The sequence below is a fragment of the Genypterus blacodes genome, unplaced genomic scaffold, assembly GCF_046128005.1.
Source record: "Genypterus blacodes isolate CSIRO-AG114 ecotype Tasmania unplaced genomic scaffold, CSIRO-AGI_Gbla_v1 ptg000156l_1, whole genome shotgun sequence".
NCBI classification, from domain to species: Eukaryota; Metazoa; Chordata; class Actinopteri; order Ophidiiformes; family Ophidiidae; genus Genypterus; species Genypterus blacodes.
This window is the reverse complement of record NW_027466957.1, coordinates 3,619,281-3,640,041: the sequence shown is the minus strand read 5'-3', so window position 1 is coordinate 3,640,041 and position 20,761 is coordinate 3,619,281. Positions and strand designations below refer to the sequence as shown.

The window sequence follows — 20,761 nt, the reverse complement described above, 5'->3', positions numbered from 1 at the left end:
GCCAACAGCAAAACCACAACCTCCTTTCACTCGTGGTAGATATACAGTTTATTTTATATGTGTCTTTTGAAGTACCTTATTGACCTTGCCTGAAGCACACATGTGCCAGATAACACCCCATGGTGATACCTAACACCTACATCATAATTTACACAGTATCCCTTGCTGTACATGACCCATATACCCTTATAACGCATTCCAATGTGTGGTTTCTCTTCATAACCAATCAAGGTGATATGGCCCCAGGCTTTTATTAAGACACTGTGACAGTGCTAACCTTGTCAATATGGATCTGCTGTCGCAAGGTCAGCAGACTGACATAGATCGACAGCTGGCAAACAACTGGATTTGAAGGGTTTTTCATGTCAGAACTATTACAGCAGGGCTTGGTTCGTAAATATGAGACCTGAGGGCTTGTCGTTAATTAAGTGCAACTGTTTCAGTAAAGCCGAGGGGTGGTGGGAATACTAAAGAAAAGAGGCCTTTATTACACATTGACTGTGGGAGCTGCCTTATTGACAATCACAATTTACCTCTGTTTTATTGACAAAATCAGTGCTGTAGCTTTAGATATGTCAGCCATTCAGGGAAAATTAATCAATTGCAAATGACAAATCATGAATATTTTATATATTTACATATACAAGTGTCCTTTTCATTGCACTGTATCCTTTAGGGGGCTGTGCTGTGGGATATTGCTGGTAGTGGCTCACTTCCATTCATAATCAATAATAAGCCATAGTTTTCATTTTTTAATTACAAATTTCAATATGTCCAGAGGTTAGAACAAGGCCTTCCAGAGTTCCACAAATACTTCAATTGATACATTTCTACTTGAGTACCAACTTATAAGGGATGGGCTCATATCCATGGGTATTACTGGAACTCCAACTGCTTGTATAAGATAAGATAAGATAAGATAATCCTTTATTCGTCCCACAACATGGGAATTCACATTGTTACAGCAGCAAGTGGATAGTGCAAAGCAATAAAGGGCATTAAGAAATAAGAGCCTAACAAAAGTAAAGAGCCTAACAACAATACAACTAAGTACAACAATTGCAAATCAATGTATGAATGAATGAATATGTTTCATATTGCACATCCATTATGTTTCATATTGCACATCCATTACATTATACAACTTTAAGTGCTCTCAATCTAAACTCCTCAAACATGGAAAATCACTCAACTGCAGGAATGATTCAGCTCATTATATACTTAGAGACATTTCCTGGCAGACTCTAGACTATAAAAGCTACACTTCCTTCGCGCTTACAATAGTGTGACCAAATCTGGGATGTCTTAAATCACTGCAGAGTTCGCACTTATATACACTATACACTATAGACAAGGTTTGTGGAAGATTTAGGGATTACATCAAGTGTGGTAAAGTATCTCTGACATGGTAAAATATTAAGCACCAGCTTTTCAAACTGTTGCTATATTTCAGGCTTTATTTTCACAATATTGATATGTCCCAGTACTCTTTTCCTGACATCCATCCCTAGGGGCTTGAGGAAATATGGTTCTGCTGACAGTACTGTCTGCAAAATAGCTAATTGGTTGGAAGTATAATGATCTTCACACACTGACTGTCAGTGGTCATGGACAGCAGATGCCAGTTGATATCTCACTAATTCATTACTTTTTTTAAGCTTCGTAGTGATTAGCAGGAGAATTTAGTTTGAGTGAATTGGGATGAAATAATGATTACAGAAATAAAATGTGGATGTCCAGAACCAGTTTGTTATCGGCCTCCTATACACACTGAATTATAATTTAGACACATTATCTGGATCATATAATGATTGAGGTGATTGGGATTGAATCTCAGTTAGAGAGTCATATGGATAAGGTATCCAGATATGCCCTAAAATAATATTAAAAAACTCAGAATTTGACAAACAAGCAAATAGCATTGATCCAGTTTGTCAGTATGTCTCAATGTGTAGTACTACTATTTCAGAACTCTGGTAATAATGTGGATGTATATGTGTACACAACCCAACAAGCAACTACACGCAAATGCATCGTCATCATACATCATAACAATCACACACACTAACTAACAATAATAAGACCTCTACCTTGTTACTGTATTATATGAAAAACCATAGTCTTTATCACTCAAATAATGCCTTACATTATGTTTCTAGCATTATGTCCTTTAAAAAAGAGGAAGTAATTGAGGAAAACATATGTGTAAACAATAATGACGATGTTTGCCTTTTTCTTTGGTCATGACCAGTGAAAGCTACCAGTCTGTCTTGCTTGTGTTCTGCCTGCTGGTTCCTGACAGCAGAAGAGGGAACAAAATGAAAGAAAAATATAGTGCTCGCCTGTTCCATTCTGAAGAGAGTATATGAAATGAAAAAACTGCACTCGACCTGCCTTTGTAACATGCCAGCCCTCCACAGTATGCTACCACATATGGTGTATGCAAACTCCAATATTCCAAAAGCTTACAGTTAATTCATTCAATATTGACAGAAAAAATATCTTTCTCTCACATTCCCTCTATGTTGCTGTCTTTTCCCCTTTCGTTTTTACTCAGTCTATGTCTGTGTCCTTCCACATCCTTCATTCCCTCATAGTGTGCATATGTTTGTGGTCTTTCCTCAGCTTGGCATCAACATCCCAGTTTCTTGGACTCCGCAGCAATCTTGAGCTCAAGCTGATCGATCATAAAGCTTTGGCAATCATCTTCCAGTTGGAGTACGTCTTTTCTGCTCCAATTGGCCGAGAGACTATGGTAAGAGGGATTCACATACACACATAGACCAAGTTGTAACCCTAAAGGAACCTTAAACATGACATTAAGCTAAATTTGATGTTAATCTTAAACACAAATCCTAAACCTAAACCATCCCCTTGGAGAGCTGTTGACTGCCCTCTTGAAAAACACACAATCATTTATCACAGTAATAGATTCACATATATCCTAACTCCTGTTTATGTCATGCCTTTATCCTGCTTTTGTCCACTCATCACCCATGGCTTGTTCTTGGAGTATCACACCATCCATCTCTTGGCATTGTCTTACAGAGGAAATTACAGAAGGCATCCATGGTCACACATTTTCTATATCCAAGCAAGACTGAGAGAAGTATAGATGAAAGTGTGAAGTCAGGATTCGAAGTACAACAGATCCATTTGGGATCTATTGAGCAAAACTGATTTGCTTGGCATTGCTTTACTGTTTACCCACATATTTGGTCAAGTGGAACTTAATCCATGACTGACTTTTGGCTTTTGGCTGAGATGATGCCTAGTGGTTGTTTTGAGATGCAGAGCCACCTTTGTTGTATTTATGTATTCCGTAGCTGTATTCAGATTTGGTGACTTACGTTGGACTAGTTGTTGACATAATAAGTTAGACTGCGTAGATACTTGACTCAGTTTGTCTGCGGCACTTTTAAATTATGAAAAATGGCTAGGTCCATGCCATGCCTCTGAGATTTAGATGATGGTCTTGGGTTTAGCTTTTAGGGAATTGCCATGTGCCCACAAAAACAAGCAAACCTTTGATTCCCTTTGACAATTCCAACAGCTGAGTAATAAAACATCTCACACAAATCAGGTGTGCAATATATTTAAGAAACTTTTTTCATGATACAATTTAAAAAAGATCAAGCAAATGACCACAATATAATCTTGAATTTGATTGAGACACAGCGACACAGGTGGAATGAAATGTGTTGGTGCAATGCCTGGCAATGGGTCATACAATCAGATAAACAAACAAACACAATTACTAATGATCAAGAAATACCTGAACATACCTGAACCTTCAGTCTAAAAACATTCGCCCCACCCACCCACTTCTGTACATATCAATTACATCAGTAGCTGGCACCTGTTACAGACCAACATAATCAACACATCCCCAGGGAAGTAATTTTCAAATTCAATGTGCACCACTTAACAAGTGCTGATGGCATGGAAAACCACAGAAAGACTGTGGTAATTATGTGCGTGGGTGAGCCTTGTGCACTTAATGCATGCCTAGGCTGGATTCACATTGTGTTGCAGTATGTTGTCCCTTATACATGCCGGGGTCGCTGGATCACCAATTAATAGTAGTGGAAAAACAAGCATTAAATCAGCCATCAAACCACCACGGTACATTTGCATTTTACCTATTAAATCACCCATTCTTACCTCTCCAAACACTTGACAGCCAATCAGGTCATTTTAAATGGACATGGTTATTATTTTATTCCTTTTCACAGAGGTGAGAGGATCATTTCACAGACTTGTCAGCACATACTGGATATTGTGTGAGTAAAACTAGTCTTTCAGCAGAATAGCTTGTTCCTCAATAACCAAAGCACTTGGCACATCATGTTTCACATATCGGTGAGCTCACCTTCTTCACCATCTTCACTGCGCGTTGTTTAATCCGTGTTATTCCTTCATTAAAAATTGGAACAGTGAAAGAGAATAAATGTGACCACTGTGGGGTCGTTTTGTTTCCTTACCACATGCAGCTTCATTATTACCCATTATCTAAATACCCACCAAAGAGCGATGACTTTTACAACTGCTTTATGAAGTTTGAGTGAGTTTACACCAGTTTGATTGGAAGGCTTTACCTGCAAGCGGCATTTGGAATCTCATCAAAACTTAATTGTAGCGGTTGTTGATTTATATTTTTACTCAAATGATGTGTAATATTCTATGTTGAGTTTTCAAGAGGTCATAAGCATTTTCATACCTACATGGTTTGGTCGGCTTTAGTTGGTCTCGGCTTTGTTTCTTAAATTGGTGCGGTGAGTTTGGGCAGGTCTGGAAAGCAGAAATAGCACCGTCAACCAAAACAACTGCACTATGGTGGAATGGAAGAGGTGGTCACTCTATGGTTTTAAACAAACTCTTTTCCTGAGCTGTGAACATGATCTGTGCAATGTCAGAACCAATTAAGGAGCAATGCAATTATCCATTGACTGATCTAGAACTGGAGAGGTTGGTCTGGTTAATGGCAAACTATACTTAGAATAGTCATAAAAAATGAAAAAATGTAATGTATTGAACTCAATGAGCACATCTACTGATGAACATATTGAGGATAACCTTGGTTGATGACGAAATGTGCTCAAATGTGCTCGGTCTGAAGGCAAAATCCATTGGGCAGATGGCTGACAATGAACAGATATATGCTTGCGTTTAAGGATTCATGTATGACTTAAGAGCTCTACAAACCTTCTCATCATTTTTGTATCGTGGCATGCATTACTCTTTAGCATTAAATGAGAAAGTGCATCATACTCTTAAGATTCAGCCTGGTTAAGAAGCCCTTATATTTTGACAGTCTTCAATTTGATGTCTGCCTACGTTCCCCTAGAATGATCCAGAAAAAACTGCTGTGTGGGTGACAAAAAAAGATATTCTGCCACCCTTTACCACCTCCACATTCTCTGGCATAGATGTTTGATGATGTGAGTGATATTTAGCAGGTGCAGAGTAAATTCTGTCTGTGTGGGAGTGCAGAGGTTGTTTCTGGCTGCCAGTGTGTGTGTATGTGTAGTTACAGCATGGTGAAGGAATGTTTGATGGACCGTGTTTGGTGTTGAGTGATGAGGGTTTGATAATGGCCCTAGCTCCTGGGGAGGGCAGAGGTCCTTACATCTTAAATCTCAGAAACATCTACAGCTTCCAAAGCTCTGCCATGACTTAAAGCAGCAATATTGTGTGGTGGTGGGAATCGCAGTGAAATTCTCAACAACTCCTTCCTCTCCATTCCTACCTGCTGCACCCCAGCCCTGCTTTCACAACTCCTTCTGACGTTTCAGGTGTTGAAGTGACACTCAATTTAGTGTCTGTGTTTCTGGCTACCAAGAAGAGTGTGATGGCCATGTGCACCTTCAGTTCACTGTCGGAGCTGTCTGTGATGTGATGCTTTTGTTTGTGCGGGCCATGATCGATTCAACCTCCCCCATGACTTTTCAGATCTTTCAAGACAGTGTGCCTCGGTGCCTCAGCCTGTAAAGGTATTACTGACTCGAATTTGGCCCGCTGCCTGTGCATTACAATTGCAGTTCTGTACATGGATGTGTGTAAGACAGTGTGCAATTTATTCTGAAGCAATTTAGTCAAAATAGATTGTCAGTGCATTGAATGTGGCTTTGCTATTTGCATTTTGTCATTTGGCAGATTCTTTTATCCAAAGCGTCGTACTTGAGACGTGAATACGACACAATCAAATACTTTGATCTCAGATTCTGTTCTTTTTTAATGGAATTCTGCTCTAAGAGATTTGTCTTTTCACCTTTTGACAGTCCTCTGAAGTACAATGCTCATATGAAATGAAAAACTGGTTTCCATGCATGTCTCTGGCACTGACTGTATTTGTTGCCACTAGATGGCGCTGTGTAGTGACAATTGAGGCAACATGCTCCTAAAAAGAATGTGTGGAAGGCAAGTGCATGCAATCTGTCTGTATGTCTTGGTGATGTTCTTTCCTCTGATTAAATAGAATTATGTCTTTTGATGTATTCTGTTGGGGCTAAGGTGGGTGAAAGACTAAAACAATTTTGCTGAAATCCCCCCTCTCTCTCAAAACATTAATGCTGCAATCCTGAAGCAATAGCTCAGCGCTCCAAGACTGCCCACATCTTTAATCTTTGTTATGTAGAAAAGCCTGCCTGCTCTGTAAGAGAGAATTTGAGGATGTCCTCATTTTACACAATTACATTACACTCACTGCCTGTAGTTATGAAGACAGCTAATTGTGCAAGTCATTGTTGTCCCCCTTTGGTTTTTGTGTTTTTTATTAGGGTAGGGTTTTCTTCTCCAGGTTGTGTATTATCTCTTTGTCTTTGAGCATCCTTTTTATGCTGCTTTCAGCCGTCAGGGGATGGAGATAATCAAGGAGGCTGGGGAGAGGAGAGGAACTGTAAGGTTTGTGAGATTGGCTGATCTCAGAGGGTGTGTAAGGTTGATGAACTTTAAGCAATTAACTTTTACCATTCAGATATATCAATGTTGTCTGCATGTTTCTTTCTCTGTCTCCTTCTCATTCAAATTCTTTTCGTTTATTCTTTCTTTCTTTCTTATGCTCTCTTTCTCTTTCTCTTTCTCTGTCCCTGTCCCGATTCCCATCAAGGGCTTCCATTGTATTAATCAGCATCCCTCTCAGTGCTTGGGCCTTGATAGGCTGCACACAGGGGAGCTGTGTCCTTCCATTTCCCCGAGTCAGTTTGAACCATAACACCCTGCTGCCTATTGAAGAAGACAGCATGAAAAGCCTGAAACGAAAATAAAGTCAGGGAGAATGTGTTTTTAGAGTTGCAATTAGTTGCTCTGCTAACTGCTGTGCTCTGTAATTATAACGCCCCAAAATATTAAATTGACGGTAGCCTTAATTCCCTGCTTCTCCTACCATATTATTAGTGGAATTGATGTTTAAGTACTCTAATGTGTAATGGTATGAAATACTATATTCATTGGGCATGACTGTGTAATATTGTAGTTTGATGCATGAACATAGCTCAGCCTCCTAGTAATTTAAATGATTTACATAAAGCTAAATTTAGCATCGCCCTTAGCTTTGATATTTCCTGTGTAGACTTGTAGATACATTCCACCATGATCCTGATCTATAAACCTCCTTTGCCAGGAGTCCTCTAAATATGTACCGCATATATATATGTGTGTGTGTGTGTGTGTGTGTGTGTGTGTGTGTGTGTGTGTGTGTGTGTGTGTGTGTGTGTGTGTGTGTGTCCATCAGAGCTCATCATGCTTTCAGAAAGCAAAATTTAAATTTGAAGCTATCCATAGTACATGATTTACTTTTGGTTAGAATTCTTGGGTCACTGACAACTGATACAAGACAACGATGGCTCCTCTAATTGTGATCTGTCAACACCAATTTGGCCCTGCTGTAACATCATCTGAGACATCTCTGCCCCTCTCCTGCGTTCCGTTCACTGCCTCTTTTCAACTACTGTTAGCTTGGCACTGTTCATCAATTGAGGCATGTAATAAAATCACATACCGCTTAATGGAAGACGATGGGGCTTATTGTTGTCTGCCTTCTTCTGCTGACAAGCAGTAGCTCATCGCTAATGGAGGGGCTGGTCCAAGGGAAATAAGGCAGGAGACACTACTGGCCTCAGTGTCTTTGTCCTTTTGCCAGGAAACTATTTGTCAGGAGGCGTAACAGCTGCAGTCATCCAAAACAAAGACGCACGGAATGAGTGACTACTCATAGGTAACAGCTTCGGAGGGTGGAGGCAAGGGATATAGATGAATAGAGGGAGGGGAAGGGAGGAATACGTAGAGCAGGGATACTGTGCTTCATCCTTTCACAAGCTATTATTTTATCTCTCAGAGGCAAATCACATCCTCGCAACAGTAATTGGCAACTTGCCTGAGCAGTAATACAACACACAACGTGTGCTGGACAAAAAGGATGTTGACAGTTTTAATTCACATCATGTGCTGAATTGGCATCTCTGTTTGAGTAACAGGGCCAAAGTGCAACCAATAATGAATGTGTTGCCCACATTATATTTTAATGCTGTGTCACCTTTGACCCTGAATGGGCTTGGTGACCGGAACACGCTGTATTCAGTTTGCTTTGTTCTGATTCAGGAAATAATGTTTACAAACAATCCCAACGCCACCTGCAGAATTAAAAGGGGAAGATGAGTTTCCTTCGGACAAATCCCCCAAATATTCAAAAATGGAACAACAGCAGCATATGTGCCTAATTGCTGTACATGCTATCGTCTCATTCATTTATCAGTGTAATGCAAAACCACAATACAAACATTTTAAACGCATCAGGGCTATGATTGGAATACAATGTGTTGATGCATCTAATTAGAAGACATACTGCTTTAAGATGGCTCAGCCGGAGAAGACTTGTTATCTTATATGCGGTAAACAGAATGTGCAGAATGGGGGGGTAAACGCTCCCGGTTTTGGAGTAATTGCTCCCAACGAGCCAGGTCTGAATTAAGCCTTAATTGCTAGGCATCTAAGGAAGTGCTGCTGGTAACGTCCAACCTTTAATTTAAACATTCTCACTATTTTGTTCTTTACTGATGTCTTGATGACGAGGACTTGATTACTGATAACTGAGGAGGACTTGATTAAGTAGTATGTCTGTATCAAAATAAAACAAATAAACAATACGGGTCAGCATAACAGTAAAACACGCTGGAATAAATGAAAACACAACACACACAGTAGTAGTAAATAAATAAAAACAATCATATTAAATAGAATAGAATAAAGACTTAGAGACATGAGAAAGATGTGGGCTGTAGCCAATCACATTATGCTTCTAAATTAGCACTATTGTGTGAATCCGTACAACAAAAAAACGGGAGGGGGTGATGCAGCTGTCTCTACCTACCCTCTCTCTCTATCTTTCTCTCCTCTCTCTTCTCTCCCAACCCAACTGGTCATGGCAGCTGGCTGCCCACCTAGGGCCCGTTTCTGCCTGAGGTTTCTTCCTGTTTGAGGGGAGTTTTTCCCTTGTCGCTGTCGCCAAGTGCTTGCTCACAAGGGATATTATAGAAAATAATATGAATTGAATTGAATTGAATTGCAGCTGGTTGCAGCGCTGAATATAAAGAGAGATGACTCAGAGAATATAACAACGTATGCAATCTATGTCACTGACATAATTGCTGCTTACCAATGAAATTATACAAGTGATTCCTCTGTACACCACAATAAAAGCTTGATGTATGTTGTGGCTTACCCAATGCTAAACATAATTGTATGTTACCAAACGTATAACTTAATTTAGCATTGCTTTTAGCTTTCTTGCTTTTAGCTTTCTTGCTTTTAGCTTTCTTGCTTTAAGATTTCTTGCTTTTAGCTTTCTTGCTTTTAGCTTTCTTGCTTTAAGATTTCTTGCTTTAAGCTTTCTTGCTTTTAGCTTTCTTGCTGTCAGCCACCTAGTTCAGATCTCTTTATATACTGCATGTACGCTTGTGTTAAGAGCATTCTGATTCCCATGCAAACATTCTCTGTGTTTAGAATGAGAAAACCTAGTTGAAGTATTTTGCAAATATCCCCTTCTCAATTGTCAATTTAACCCTTCCTCTGAATTGCCATATAGCAATGCTGTCTCACAACTGGGTTTATTAAAGATGGTTCACAGCTTCTCCTCTGTGCAAAGGGGAGACTGTTGTTTGGAATTTAATTGGCTCACAGACAGGTTCATGGTGTATGGATTTTTGTGTGTTTTCTTGCGACTTCCCTTCAGTGGCTGTTTGCATGTGATTATGTTTGTGTGTATGTGCCTGTACAGAGGTTACTGTAGGGTCCAGCAGGCTTTAATGATATTTGCTGAATGAAAAACACTTTGTGAAGCCCTACCTAATCACCTGCTCATTACTGTTGCCACTTTACCCTAAACTTTGTATACTGTTCTCTGCATCTTCCTTGGCTCGTTACATTACAGTACTTGGCATGTGAAAACCAAATACCCACATGTGCGGGATTTGTGCTGAAAGAATCTGAAATGTCACATAAATGTTAATTAAATGTTAATCAAACATCTTAAGCGTCATCAAGATCTGGAAGAGATATATTTAGCTGATTTGTGGAGGTCATTCCTCCCCAGAGGCCCATTTCCTTTCCCACAAACAAAAGAGAACTTGAGGATAAGGCAGTATTCTGCAGAGACAATATTTTGTTCTAATTAAAATGAATGTCAGCTCTCCCCCAACTGAGAAGTGCATCAATCTCCCCCTGCGATAGGAGCAGAGTGAGTCTTGCTCCCGTCAGTGCCTGCCAGCAGTGCCATCCTTGTCCAGACAGATGCATCACTTTGGAAGGGAGGAAGGGAGTGGAGATGATATTTGCATATCTAATGGTTGCCATGTGGATGGGCATCTTAGATGGATAGAGGCCCTGCTTCCAGTAAAGAAGATGTTAAGCCCTGATATATATGCTTTGTTGTTAAACAGCAGTTATATCAAGTAGCCAGTGGCTTTTTGGGGTCATTAGCTGCATTGGCAAATGCATACATTTCGGTGTGATATTTCATCGTTCAAATGTATGCATGAGTGGAAGTCTTGGATTTATCATCAATGATCACATGATGGTTTGTTCATATGCTACCCTGGAGGGCTGGCATTGTCCTACCTGCTCTGTGTGCTGCTAGCTATGTATATCTACATCATAGTAATATTTCAAGTCTTTTAAGTCTTAAAATGGAGGAAGAAGGGGACGGTAATGCACCATAAATCGGCTTACCCACCATTAACCAATAAAGACAAAGACTCTGCAATATGGCAGCAGGTAAGGGTACAAGGATGAATATCAGAGCAAGCAGACGCGTCAGTTGTTGGGGAACATTTCACATAAAAACCAACAGTTAATATAATTGTGTATCAACACTGGATTCAAGAGCTCAAAGATTCATAACAGCACCCCCTCCATGTGGAAGAATTTAAGACAGTGACACAAAGGTTTAACTGATGTACCGGACACCAATGGCATAAATAGTATATGACAGACAATACAAACCCCAATTCTTGAAAAGTTCAGAGAAGTGAAAGTTGCAAGTAAAAACCGAAAGCAGTAATTTTAAAATTCTCTTGTTCTTAGAGTATGTTGTAACCGGTACTACTAGATAGTTATTGCAACAGCAATGTTTACCATTTTCAGTCCTAGGTCTCCGATATTGTATTTTGCACTTGCATGTATTCAATGGGAGACAGGTCTGGACTGCAGGCAGACCAGTCTAGCACCCACTGTCTTTTGCTACAAAGCCACACTGTTGTGCAGAATGGGCCTTGGCATTGCCTTGCTTAAGTAAACAGGGACGTCCCATTTGTAGATGCAGCGATGAACCTTATTTACTGACGATGGTTTTCCAAGCCCATGTCGATCCCATGTGGTGACATCCATCATAGAATAATGGCAGTTTTTTATTGCAGTGCTGTCTGAGGACTTGTAGATCATGAGCATTCAGTAGTTGTTCTCAGCCTTGACGTTTACGAGATTTCTGATTCTCTGAATCTTTGAATAATATTAGACTGTAGATGGGGAAATCACTTAATCTCTTGCAAACATGTGTTGAAAGACATTGTTCTTAAAATGTTAGCAATTTGCCCATACGATAATTGATGAACTGGAACTTTCCCAACTCAAAAACGACCGAACATTTCCAGTCTTACACCTGTTTAACCGTGGAAAGTCTTTTAGAACATTTCTTATCACACATCAACTAATCTCTGGACAGAATCTATATGAACTTTCATTCACTTTCTTTCCATCTTTCCAAGACATGGATTTACAACATTTTATCAGTCAAGAATAATCAGGATTCCAAATATTTTGAGTTGCTATTTGAGAGTTCTATCTATCTATAGAATAGAATAGAATAGTGTTTATTGCCATTGTACATGATATACAACGAAATATAACTAACTACATATAACACCTAACTATATCTAATCACTATCATCAAATTATTTCAATAAGACTAAGAATAGTTTTGTCTTATAACCTTAACATACTATTAATTTAGTTTGCACTTAGTAATTTGTAGTTTAGTTTCGTTCGGCTGACGAGAGTACCCTTCATAGTTAGGAAACGTGAAATAATTTAATTTCCTGTAACTCAGAGCCTGAATTACCAACCATATATGGCCTTCTGAGATCTAAAAATGCCTGCTGCTAAGGAATCCTGCCACAGTGATTCCCAACCAAGCTCTCTCAACCAACTCACCCCTGCCCCATCATTACCCTCAGCGCTCTCGAGCAGAAATCATTCTCACTGGGTGTATTTGTGTATTCAGAGATCATAGAAACAGAGAGAGAGAGAGAGAGAGAGAGAGAGAGACCTGCTGACCCCCTTACCAGTTGTGCTGTGATCAGAAGCGAAACATTCCAGCCATACAGGTTCTGCATAGGTTTTGATGGTTTCATAACTGCATCTAACTATTCCAATGAATTAATTATCTAATTTTCTTTAGCTAATTTGTTCATTCATAATTTAAATCTGCCCTAAATTCTATTACATTTGTTGATTCTGCTACACATTCATTCCGTTATTGCATTCATTCAGTGGCTAGTATAATAATTTAGTAATACATCTTCATCTAATCTAATATATTAGTAATTGTTTGTCTGTATACATTTTGTTAAAGCAGAGTGCAAAGGGTAAATGTGACAGAGAGTTCACTGCTTCTGATATGAGATTGATTTGCTTGAAGTGTCTTAATTGAATAGTATTGGGTTTAATTAATTTCCTCCCGAATTTATCAATTAATTTACCCAAAAACAAGTGTGAATACAGAAAGATAGCTTTCTTTCCCCTTTCTTTGAGTGTTTTGGGATGAGAGAGCGGCTGGTTCTGTTTATCTCATTGGCATTTAATTGGTCAGATTTAATAAGGTGTGTGTACAAAGGAGGATATTGTGTGTGGTATCACACCTCCACCTTTACTTTCTTTATCAAAATCACCTCCAAGGCCATTTGGTGGTTATTTTACATCAATCGGTGTGCGTCACAAATTTTCTAGAATCAGCTGTCTACTTTTTTTGCCTTCACCCAGATAACCATCATGCCTATGTACATCTGCTGTTTGTAATTGACCTTAAGTGATCTTTTGAGTCCCTTACCTCGGCAGAGGAAGCACTCATCTCCTTATACAAAATTTATCAGGAGATATTATTCACACTAAATTGGCTTTAGCAGTGCAAAAACCTTCCTTGAAGATTTGCAATCAAAGAAGGCTGATCTGACACTGAACACAATCCTCCAGATCTATTTGGCCATAGTAAGAATAGGACACAGTAGCCTTCAAGGTTAATTTGGACTACTTGTGCAGATGGATGACAATTCGAGTGGTTTCGGTGCTCTTAAGTTAATGAGCTCGGTGCAAATTGTCTCACTTCCATAGGTTTTCTCATTGTGGAGAATAAGTAGCAAGAACTGTGTGCTGCTTCCTGTCATAGGGTCGCAGCTGAAATAATGACTTTAACAGTAATGGTAGTAAATGTCAGAATGTCATCAATACGCACATCCTCCTCATTTAGGATTAATTCCTGCTGCACTCTAGAAAGCCCTTTGTTGCAGAATGCTTTCTTCTTTGAGCTTCTCCCAAAACTATGTTCTTGCAAAACAGCTCAAATTTGTGTTTATTTATGTCTTGGGAAATGGGGACGGTAAAATGGGCATGAATGCTGCGCTGAGTTAGCCATTGCTGTCTTTCATTCATTTTCTTCTGTGATTGGTTAAAGCCACATTTCTATGTTGTCATTGACCTGATTTGTTTGAAATCTTGGGCTCTGCGACCACTCTTAGAACAGCCAGACCTACATTTTATGATTTGTTTATTTATTTTAAGGTCTCACTTGTCTCTGCAGGCACATATCACTGTTATATCACTGTCACATCTGTACCTGACTACATACACATGTTATGTTTTCAGGCTCCAATTGTGGTTGGATTTCCGTCACAAGTAGCCAGGTGTGAATGTAATACATACAGTGGACTCATATTAGTTCATAAAATCCAGCCTTGAGTTGGGAACAATGTGCCACCTCATCTTCCTGGCTCCAATCACTCTAATTCATGAAGTTATTTTTTGTTATTTTATGAATGGATGATGCTGACAACACAGTGAATGGTTATAGATATCCCTTTGCATCACTCTGTAGTTGATCAAACTTGATTTTACTGATATAGTGTAGTTTTTGTAGTACAAAAGAGCAACACTGACCCTTGTTGGAGACGTTTCATGCGCTCTCCATTGCAATCTTCACTGAATTAACTGCATAGTTAATCGCCCAAAAGCCCTTAGCTAGTCAACCACAAACTCTGGTGTGAAAGCAGATAAAACATTTCAGTAGTTCTCTTTCTTCTGGTCTTCCTCAGGTTTGATCTTCGTTGTCTTCTGTAGTCATCATGTTTTGTTGTCTCCTTTGTCTGTCTAGTTTTGTTTCTTTGTGTTCAACTTCTTTTTCAGTCTCCGGCTTTTTCTATTGTGCCATTTGGCTCACATGTTAAGTTTTTTTTAGTAACTTATTTTTCTATGCCAAGGTAAGCACCATACTTTTTAAATTTTGTTCTTACTTCGTAACTTGAAGCGTAGTTTAGTTTGGCCGGCGAGAGTATTTTTCATAGTTATGACCTCAAACTCAGCCTTGAATTACTGACCTCACAGACCTTCTGATCTTAAAAATGCCTGATGCCTACAAATCCTGCCACAGGGATTTCCAACTGAGCCCTCTCAACCAACTCCAGATGTCAGACCAGTACAGTGGTGAACCCTAACCCTAATCACTCAGCAACCTTGCCATCATTGTCCTCAGAGCTGGATCAACGGAGAGAGGGAGAGGTGCTGAGGTGTGAATGTCTGTTGTTCATAGGTGTGAATGTGAGAGTGAGTGGTTGTGTGTGAGTATGTGTGCCCTGCGAAGTCCAGGGTGTAGCCCCCCTCGCCCGTTGACAGCTGGGATTGGCTCCAGCAACCCCGCGATTTACAGATGATGGATGGATTAATCAACTAATTTACCCATTGGGAGGAGGTGCCTGTTTACTAACATATTGTGAGATAGATGGGTAAAGAGTTGTTCCCTGGAACCTTGTTCTGAATCTGAATTGGTACCATTGACATGGAACTTGTTGATTTGCGAGCACAATGGATGGCAGGGTAACACTTCTAATGTGAACTTTCCTTAAGTTTCTTGTCTTGTGTCCCTGTTCTGGGTGGAAATTAGGTTTCAGCAGTCTTTTGATAAGCAAAACCTTTTCCCAAACTTTCCCCTGTGTCCTCCAAAAGTTTGATGATCACTTGCTTTTGGTGACAGACACATCCTTATTTCCACTCCATGGTATGTTTTTGAGACAGACACCTTGTTTTGTCTTCAGATGCTGCAGCATTACGCTACCAAACAAGGTTGATGTATTCCTCATATAGAAAATGCTTTGCCAGCAATTATGTGTACAATGACATCCTGTTATTGTTTTCAGTACAGGTTTATTATAAAGTTTGCTGCTTCCTTGCTTGAGGCTACATAATGTATTTTTTCACACAACTGCACTTGTTGTTGGTTGTTCTCCAAGTGAATGTTTATGACTCCTACTTCAAATACCGCCTTTAACACTCAAAGCGACGGCATAATCACACTTTTAGGAAACTGGTTATTGATCACCACGCCTTGTCAGACATAATGACTAGCACTAGGGTGTCAGTTAAAAGTTTCGAAACAACTTCTAATGCAAGTGATGAGTTCACTGATTAATCCCTATGTTTGTGCAAAATGTGATAAAGTCAACTGTATTTCCTCTTAAATGCAACGGCATTGATTTAATGTCTCTATGCTGTCAACACCAGGCTTTAAAATTGATTATGACTCACTGAGTTACTGTGGTGCTTGGAGTGAGTCGATGGATTTGACCCTCAAGGCGCTGCCAACTTTCTTCTCATTGGAAGCCATCACACATGCATATATCAGTTAACTGCCTCCCACCGTTTGATCCGGCCCGCAAGACAATTTTGGCTCTTTCGATGACGGCATATAAATCAGATCGCAGCCGCATGCCCATCAAATGAAACCACTTTCTGTGATGTGTTAACATGTTGTTGCTCATAGCTTTTACTACTGGAAAACTTTGAATGTGCAAGATAAGCATTAGGTGTCAGACAAGTAAAGTATTTTGATGCTTCAGGCGTTCTGGAAAAAAGGCTCCTGATTGGTCCTTTGTTTCATTCTCCGAGAGATCAGCTGGCATTTCTATATCCTAATCTTTTCTACAGCCAAATAAGCATTATGTATTTTATGTTTTATTATATAAAACCATGCAAGATGTGTTCTGTCACATGGTAGACACATGGGAGCACAGACATGTAAAAATCGAAGAATGCCAGAAAAAAACAGGAGATAAGTTGTCTAACCGCTTTCACTGGGTACCCTCACCCTCTGTCCCATAAAATGATCTTTTTCGAGTTGAATCATTTTCACAAAATCATCACTTTGAAAAAAGACTTGCCTGATTTAATGTTTAATATAAAGCATCTTATTAATTCGACCACACAAGATAGAAAAACATGCAGTGCCTCAAGGGGAATTTACTGCTATCTGTTTTATGGCCGCAATATATTTCGAGAGTTGCAATTCAAAGAAATAGCTGTTAATGTCTGTGCTACTTGGGGGTAAAAATATTGTCCACAACAAACTCCCTCTTGAGAGGAATGGAATATTGATCTGCATCTGGGGCCGCCTTGTGAGGTCTGCCTGAGCTTTGAAATGTGTGAAGCTTTGGAGAGGTGCTCTGAGATGTACATGTATATAATAGACAACAGTAGGATTGTGTGCGACTAGCTACTCAGTATGTATAGAGACAAATTGTATCTGTTTTCCTCGTGGGCCTTTCTCATGGGCCTAGTTGGCATTCAACTGGTGAGGGTAATGCTCTATTTTCTCTTGAAATGTGGACCAACAGGCTTTTTGTGTATTCTCCTATGTTCTACTCAAGATTGATGACAATCATCTGAGACTGACCAGCTCATTAATCGATTCACCAAAACCTGTGGGTCTCCCGTCGATGATTTAAAGCAATAGCTGCTTTTCCCTTTCCCTTTGAAAGCTGAACTAGAGGAGAGGTGGGACTGAAAGCAAATCATGTCAACACAACAAAGCTTACCGGTTTGTCTGACTGACCCAGCATTCAGCTGCTGTAGAGACCCTGCAGCAAATTCACTGCACAAAATCAGGAATGTTATTTTAGCAGATATGGTGAACTGTTCTGACTCATTTATATTTGATTTGACATTTAAATAGTTTAAACATGTATATGGGCTATATATAGATTTGTGAATAAATATGAATTTCTTCTAATCTGTATGTTTTTAGTAGTTGTGATCAACATCTCTGATATGAGCAAAGAAAAAATACCCCACTGAATACTGCAAGTCACATAATCACATATTATACTATGTGAAGCCCAACATAGGTGATCTCTGAACATTGGGAAACCTCAGAAAGCTAAGCACCAGTTTATCCCTATAGTCTCAGAGTCGTGGAATGGATGTGGTTGATTTTAATAATCTAAAAGTACCTGAACATCTCAACTCTAAACACACACACTTTTACCGCATATCTTTTAACTGAAGTGGTCATACTTAAGAGGCCCACTTAAGTCACCAATCTGTCCCAACATACATCATCGCAATGATATGTTCTTATATTCTTACTATCAATTAATCATTAACATCCCTAATTTATGCAATTTACAGATACTCCAATGTGTATATCTGCTTGAATTTACATACCTGTTGATGCAGACACAGTAAATGAGACCAAAAAGGTTGAGGACTTCAAATCAACTGCTCAAGCGGTTGTTCTTTTATGAATATGCCAGTGCTTTAAGTTCCAGCTCTTTTTAATTACAATGTAATCCAAAGTAAAGATTACTTCTATCTTACTGTATTTGCTAGATGATTATGAATTTTCCTTCTGTTGTAGTTATACATCGTGCGTTAACCAGTTCTTAGGTTGTATTGGAATTAACTGAACTTGTTCTTGTGGAGGGTTTATTTAGCAGTTTTGAGTTCTCTTTTCAGTTACATCCAGGTAACACCCAGTCAGTAATTCTCAATCTTTCTGACCTGCAAGGTTCCATTTCTATAGCCAGCTAAAACAACCCCATTACTGTTGTGGTATAGTATTTATAATGGCTATTGGGGAGAGGCAGTTATTACTGCCAATACAGCTGTGTTCATCTCAGTTGTTTTCTTCCCTTACAAAAACATTAACCAATATCATCTTTAATTACTCCATACAGTTTTACAGTTCAATTATTATAATAATTGACCATCTGCTATTACAGAAATTGCAGTAAGTCTTTACATAACATTGCAGTAATTTTATTCGCACAAGCATAGTGGTTTTGTTTTCTTCTGAATGACTATCTTTTTCTGTCACACAGCTCTCTGCCACCCTAACATCCAGAGCAGCCTTCATGCAAAGCCTTCGTTGGGGGGTTTGGTGCCCCTTCCAGGAGTCAGCTGATTGGAAGGGAGAAGAGATACAACTTGCTTTGCGAGGAGGTGCAGAGCCAAACCCTCATGGACTCATGGTCTACAGCACAGAAACATCTGGGAAAACTAAAAGCCCTGCACGCTCAGACACAGACCAGGTAGCTAAAGAGAACTGTGAGAATGTCTGGAAAGTTGTTTATACACTGTGACTATGTCCCACTGTGGTGTGGGAGATAGGGGCTACAGGGGGAATAGGATAAGCAGGTATAGAGCAAGGATGGATGGATGAAAATTGGAATAGGGTCACCTGTATATTGACGTATAAATGTTACATAAGATATTACTAGGGTCTATTTTTTATGGCAAGGAAGAGTTAACTGCCAAAAACATACTTCTTTACCTGCACAATATAAATATATATCACCATACTATGTGTTCACCATCAAACTACAGCAGTGTACTATTACAGAGTGTAGAAAATAGCTGTCAACAAGTCATGTCTTTTGAAGTGACAGTATCAAATTTCTTGAAGGGTGTAAAAGTGCCAGTTTGTGCTGATTTTCCTTCACACATTAGCTGTGAATTTTCACACAACTATTTGGAAAGAACTGCATGTCACCACCACAGATCTTGCTTTTAGCTTTCTCTTTTTTATTCCAGTTGTGTTCTTCCTCAATAGAGTTGTTTATGATTTTGTGTTACTGAATTATCTCAAACCTTTTCCTCTCATGGAGTTCTCAGAGGGGAAGGATGTGGTAACGTTTCGTCTGTCGTCTTGTATGGAGAAGAAGGCTTCCAGCCCAAAGGTATCGCTAAAGACAAAGCAGGAAAATGTGTCACAGCAGAGGAGATCACCTTCATCGCCTTCACAGAGTAAATATCATATATGTTATGCTGCATTTCTTTTTTCCCCGAAAGATGTTTAAACTAATAACTAAATAAGACAGAGAACTTTACCCCAACAAGAGATCTTCTTGAAGGTTCCTACTTCACATTCAAGCTACTTTAAATGAACCCAAGTGTTTCTTTCCTTTGTTTACAGAAGGGTTATTTTATTGCATCAAAGAAAGTGCGGGTTGTTTTCAGAAAGGGCTAGGGTGAGCGCATCTCCAATGCACAGCAACACCTTTGTGTAATCAGCCAAAGTTCTAAACAATAACCAACAAACCTCAGGGCATAATGCAGGCCCATGCCTTTACTGTATTATCTCAATGGCACCACCTGCCAGAGATTATTATGCTTCATGATTGGGTTCTGAGGTGATAAAGGGATAAAGTATGCCGGATGAAGACTTTGTCCATCCATTATGTTACGGCCTCTTGAACAAGCCCTGCTTTACTTTGTTATGCTCATGCTGCAGTTTTCTGGCCTGAACACATTTTTAATATGCCAAAAACGAGCTGTTTCTCTTAACGATTTGGAGGGTTTAAACAAATTACTTATTGCTGGATTTCTCTCTCTTGACGCTTTGACTATTATTGCTACCAATTAAGCATAAATATTCCCTGTTATTTTTCCAAAATTCCCTTCAACCCGAGTTTTGAAGAGGTCCTCTCCTGCAACAAAGTTTTCTTCAAATAAGCCATATCCTGCAAGCAGCAGAAGATAAATGATGTGACTCTGACTCTCTCTTATTTAATCCCAAACTGCTGATTTGCTATGTCCCTGTGAATTAATTGAAAGTGTAGTAAACACTACACGTACCCACTCAATCCCCTTGACAGGAGAAATAACTTGAGTGGACCCCAGCCATATACTTGATGATTTCCCCTTAATGATGCTGTTAACTTATCTTGGG

The 20,761-nt window shown here is 39.4% G+C and overlaps 1 protein-coding gene across 1 annotated transcript in view; it reads left to right on the top strand.

The window, feature by feature from the left end:
• The window catches only part of nphp4 (nephronophthisis 4), a 141,988-nt gene that overhangs the window by 50,212 nt on the left and 71,015 nt on the right, over positions 1-20,761 (top strand). Inside the window, exons 8-10 of the mRNA XM_076166125.1 lie at positions 2,626-2,755; positions 18,912-19,121; positions 19,698-19,836. Of these exons, the coding sequence (XP_076022240.1) occupies positions 2,626-2,755; positions 18,912-19,121; positions 19,698-19,836 (479 nt within the window). The remainder of the gene's footprint in view (positions 1-2,625; positions 2,756-18,911; positions 19,122-19,697; positions 19,837-20,761) is intronic.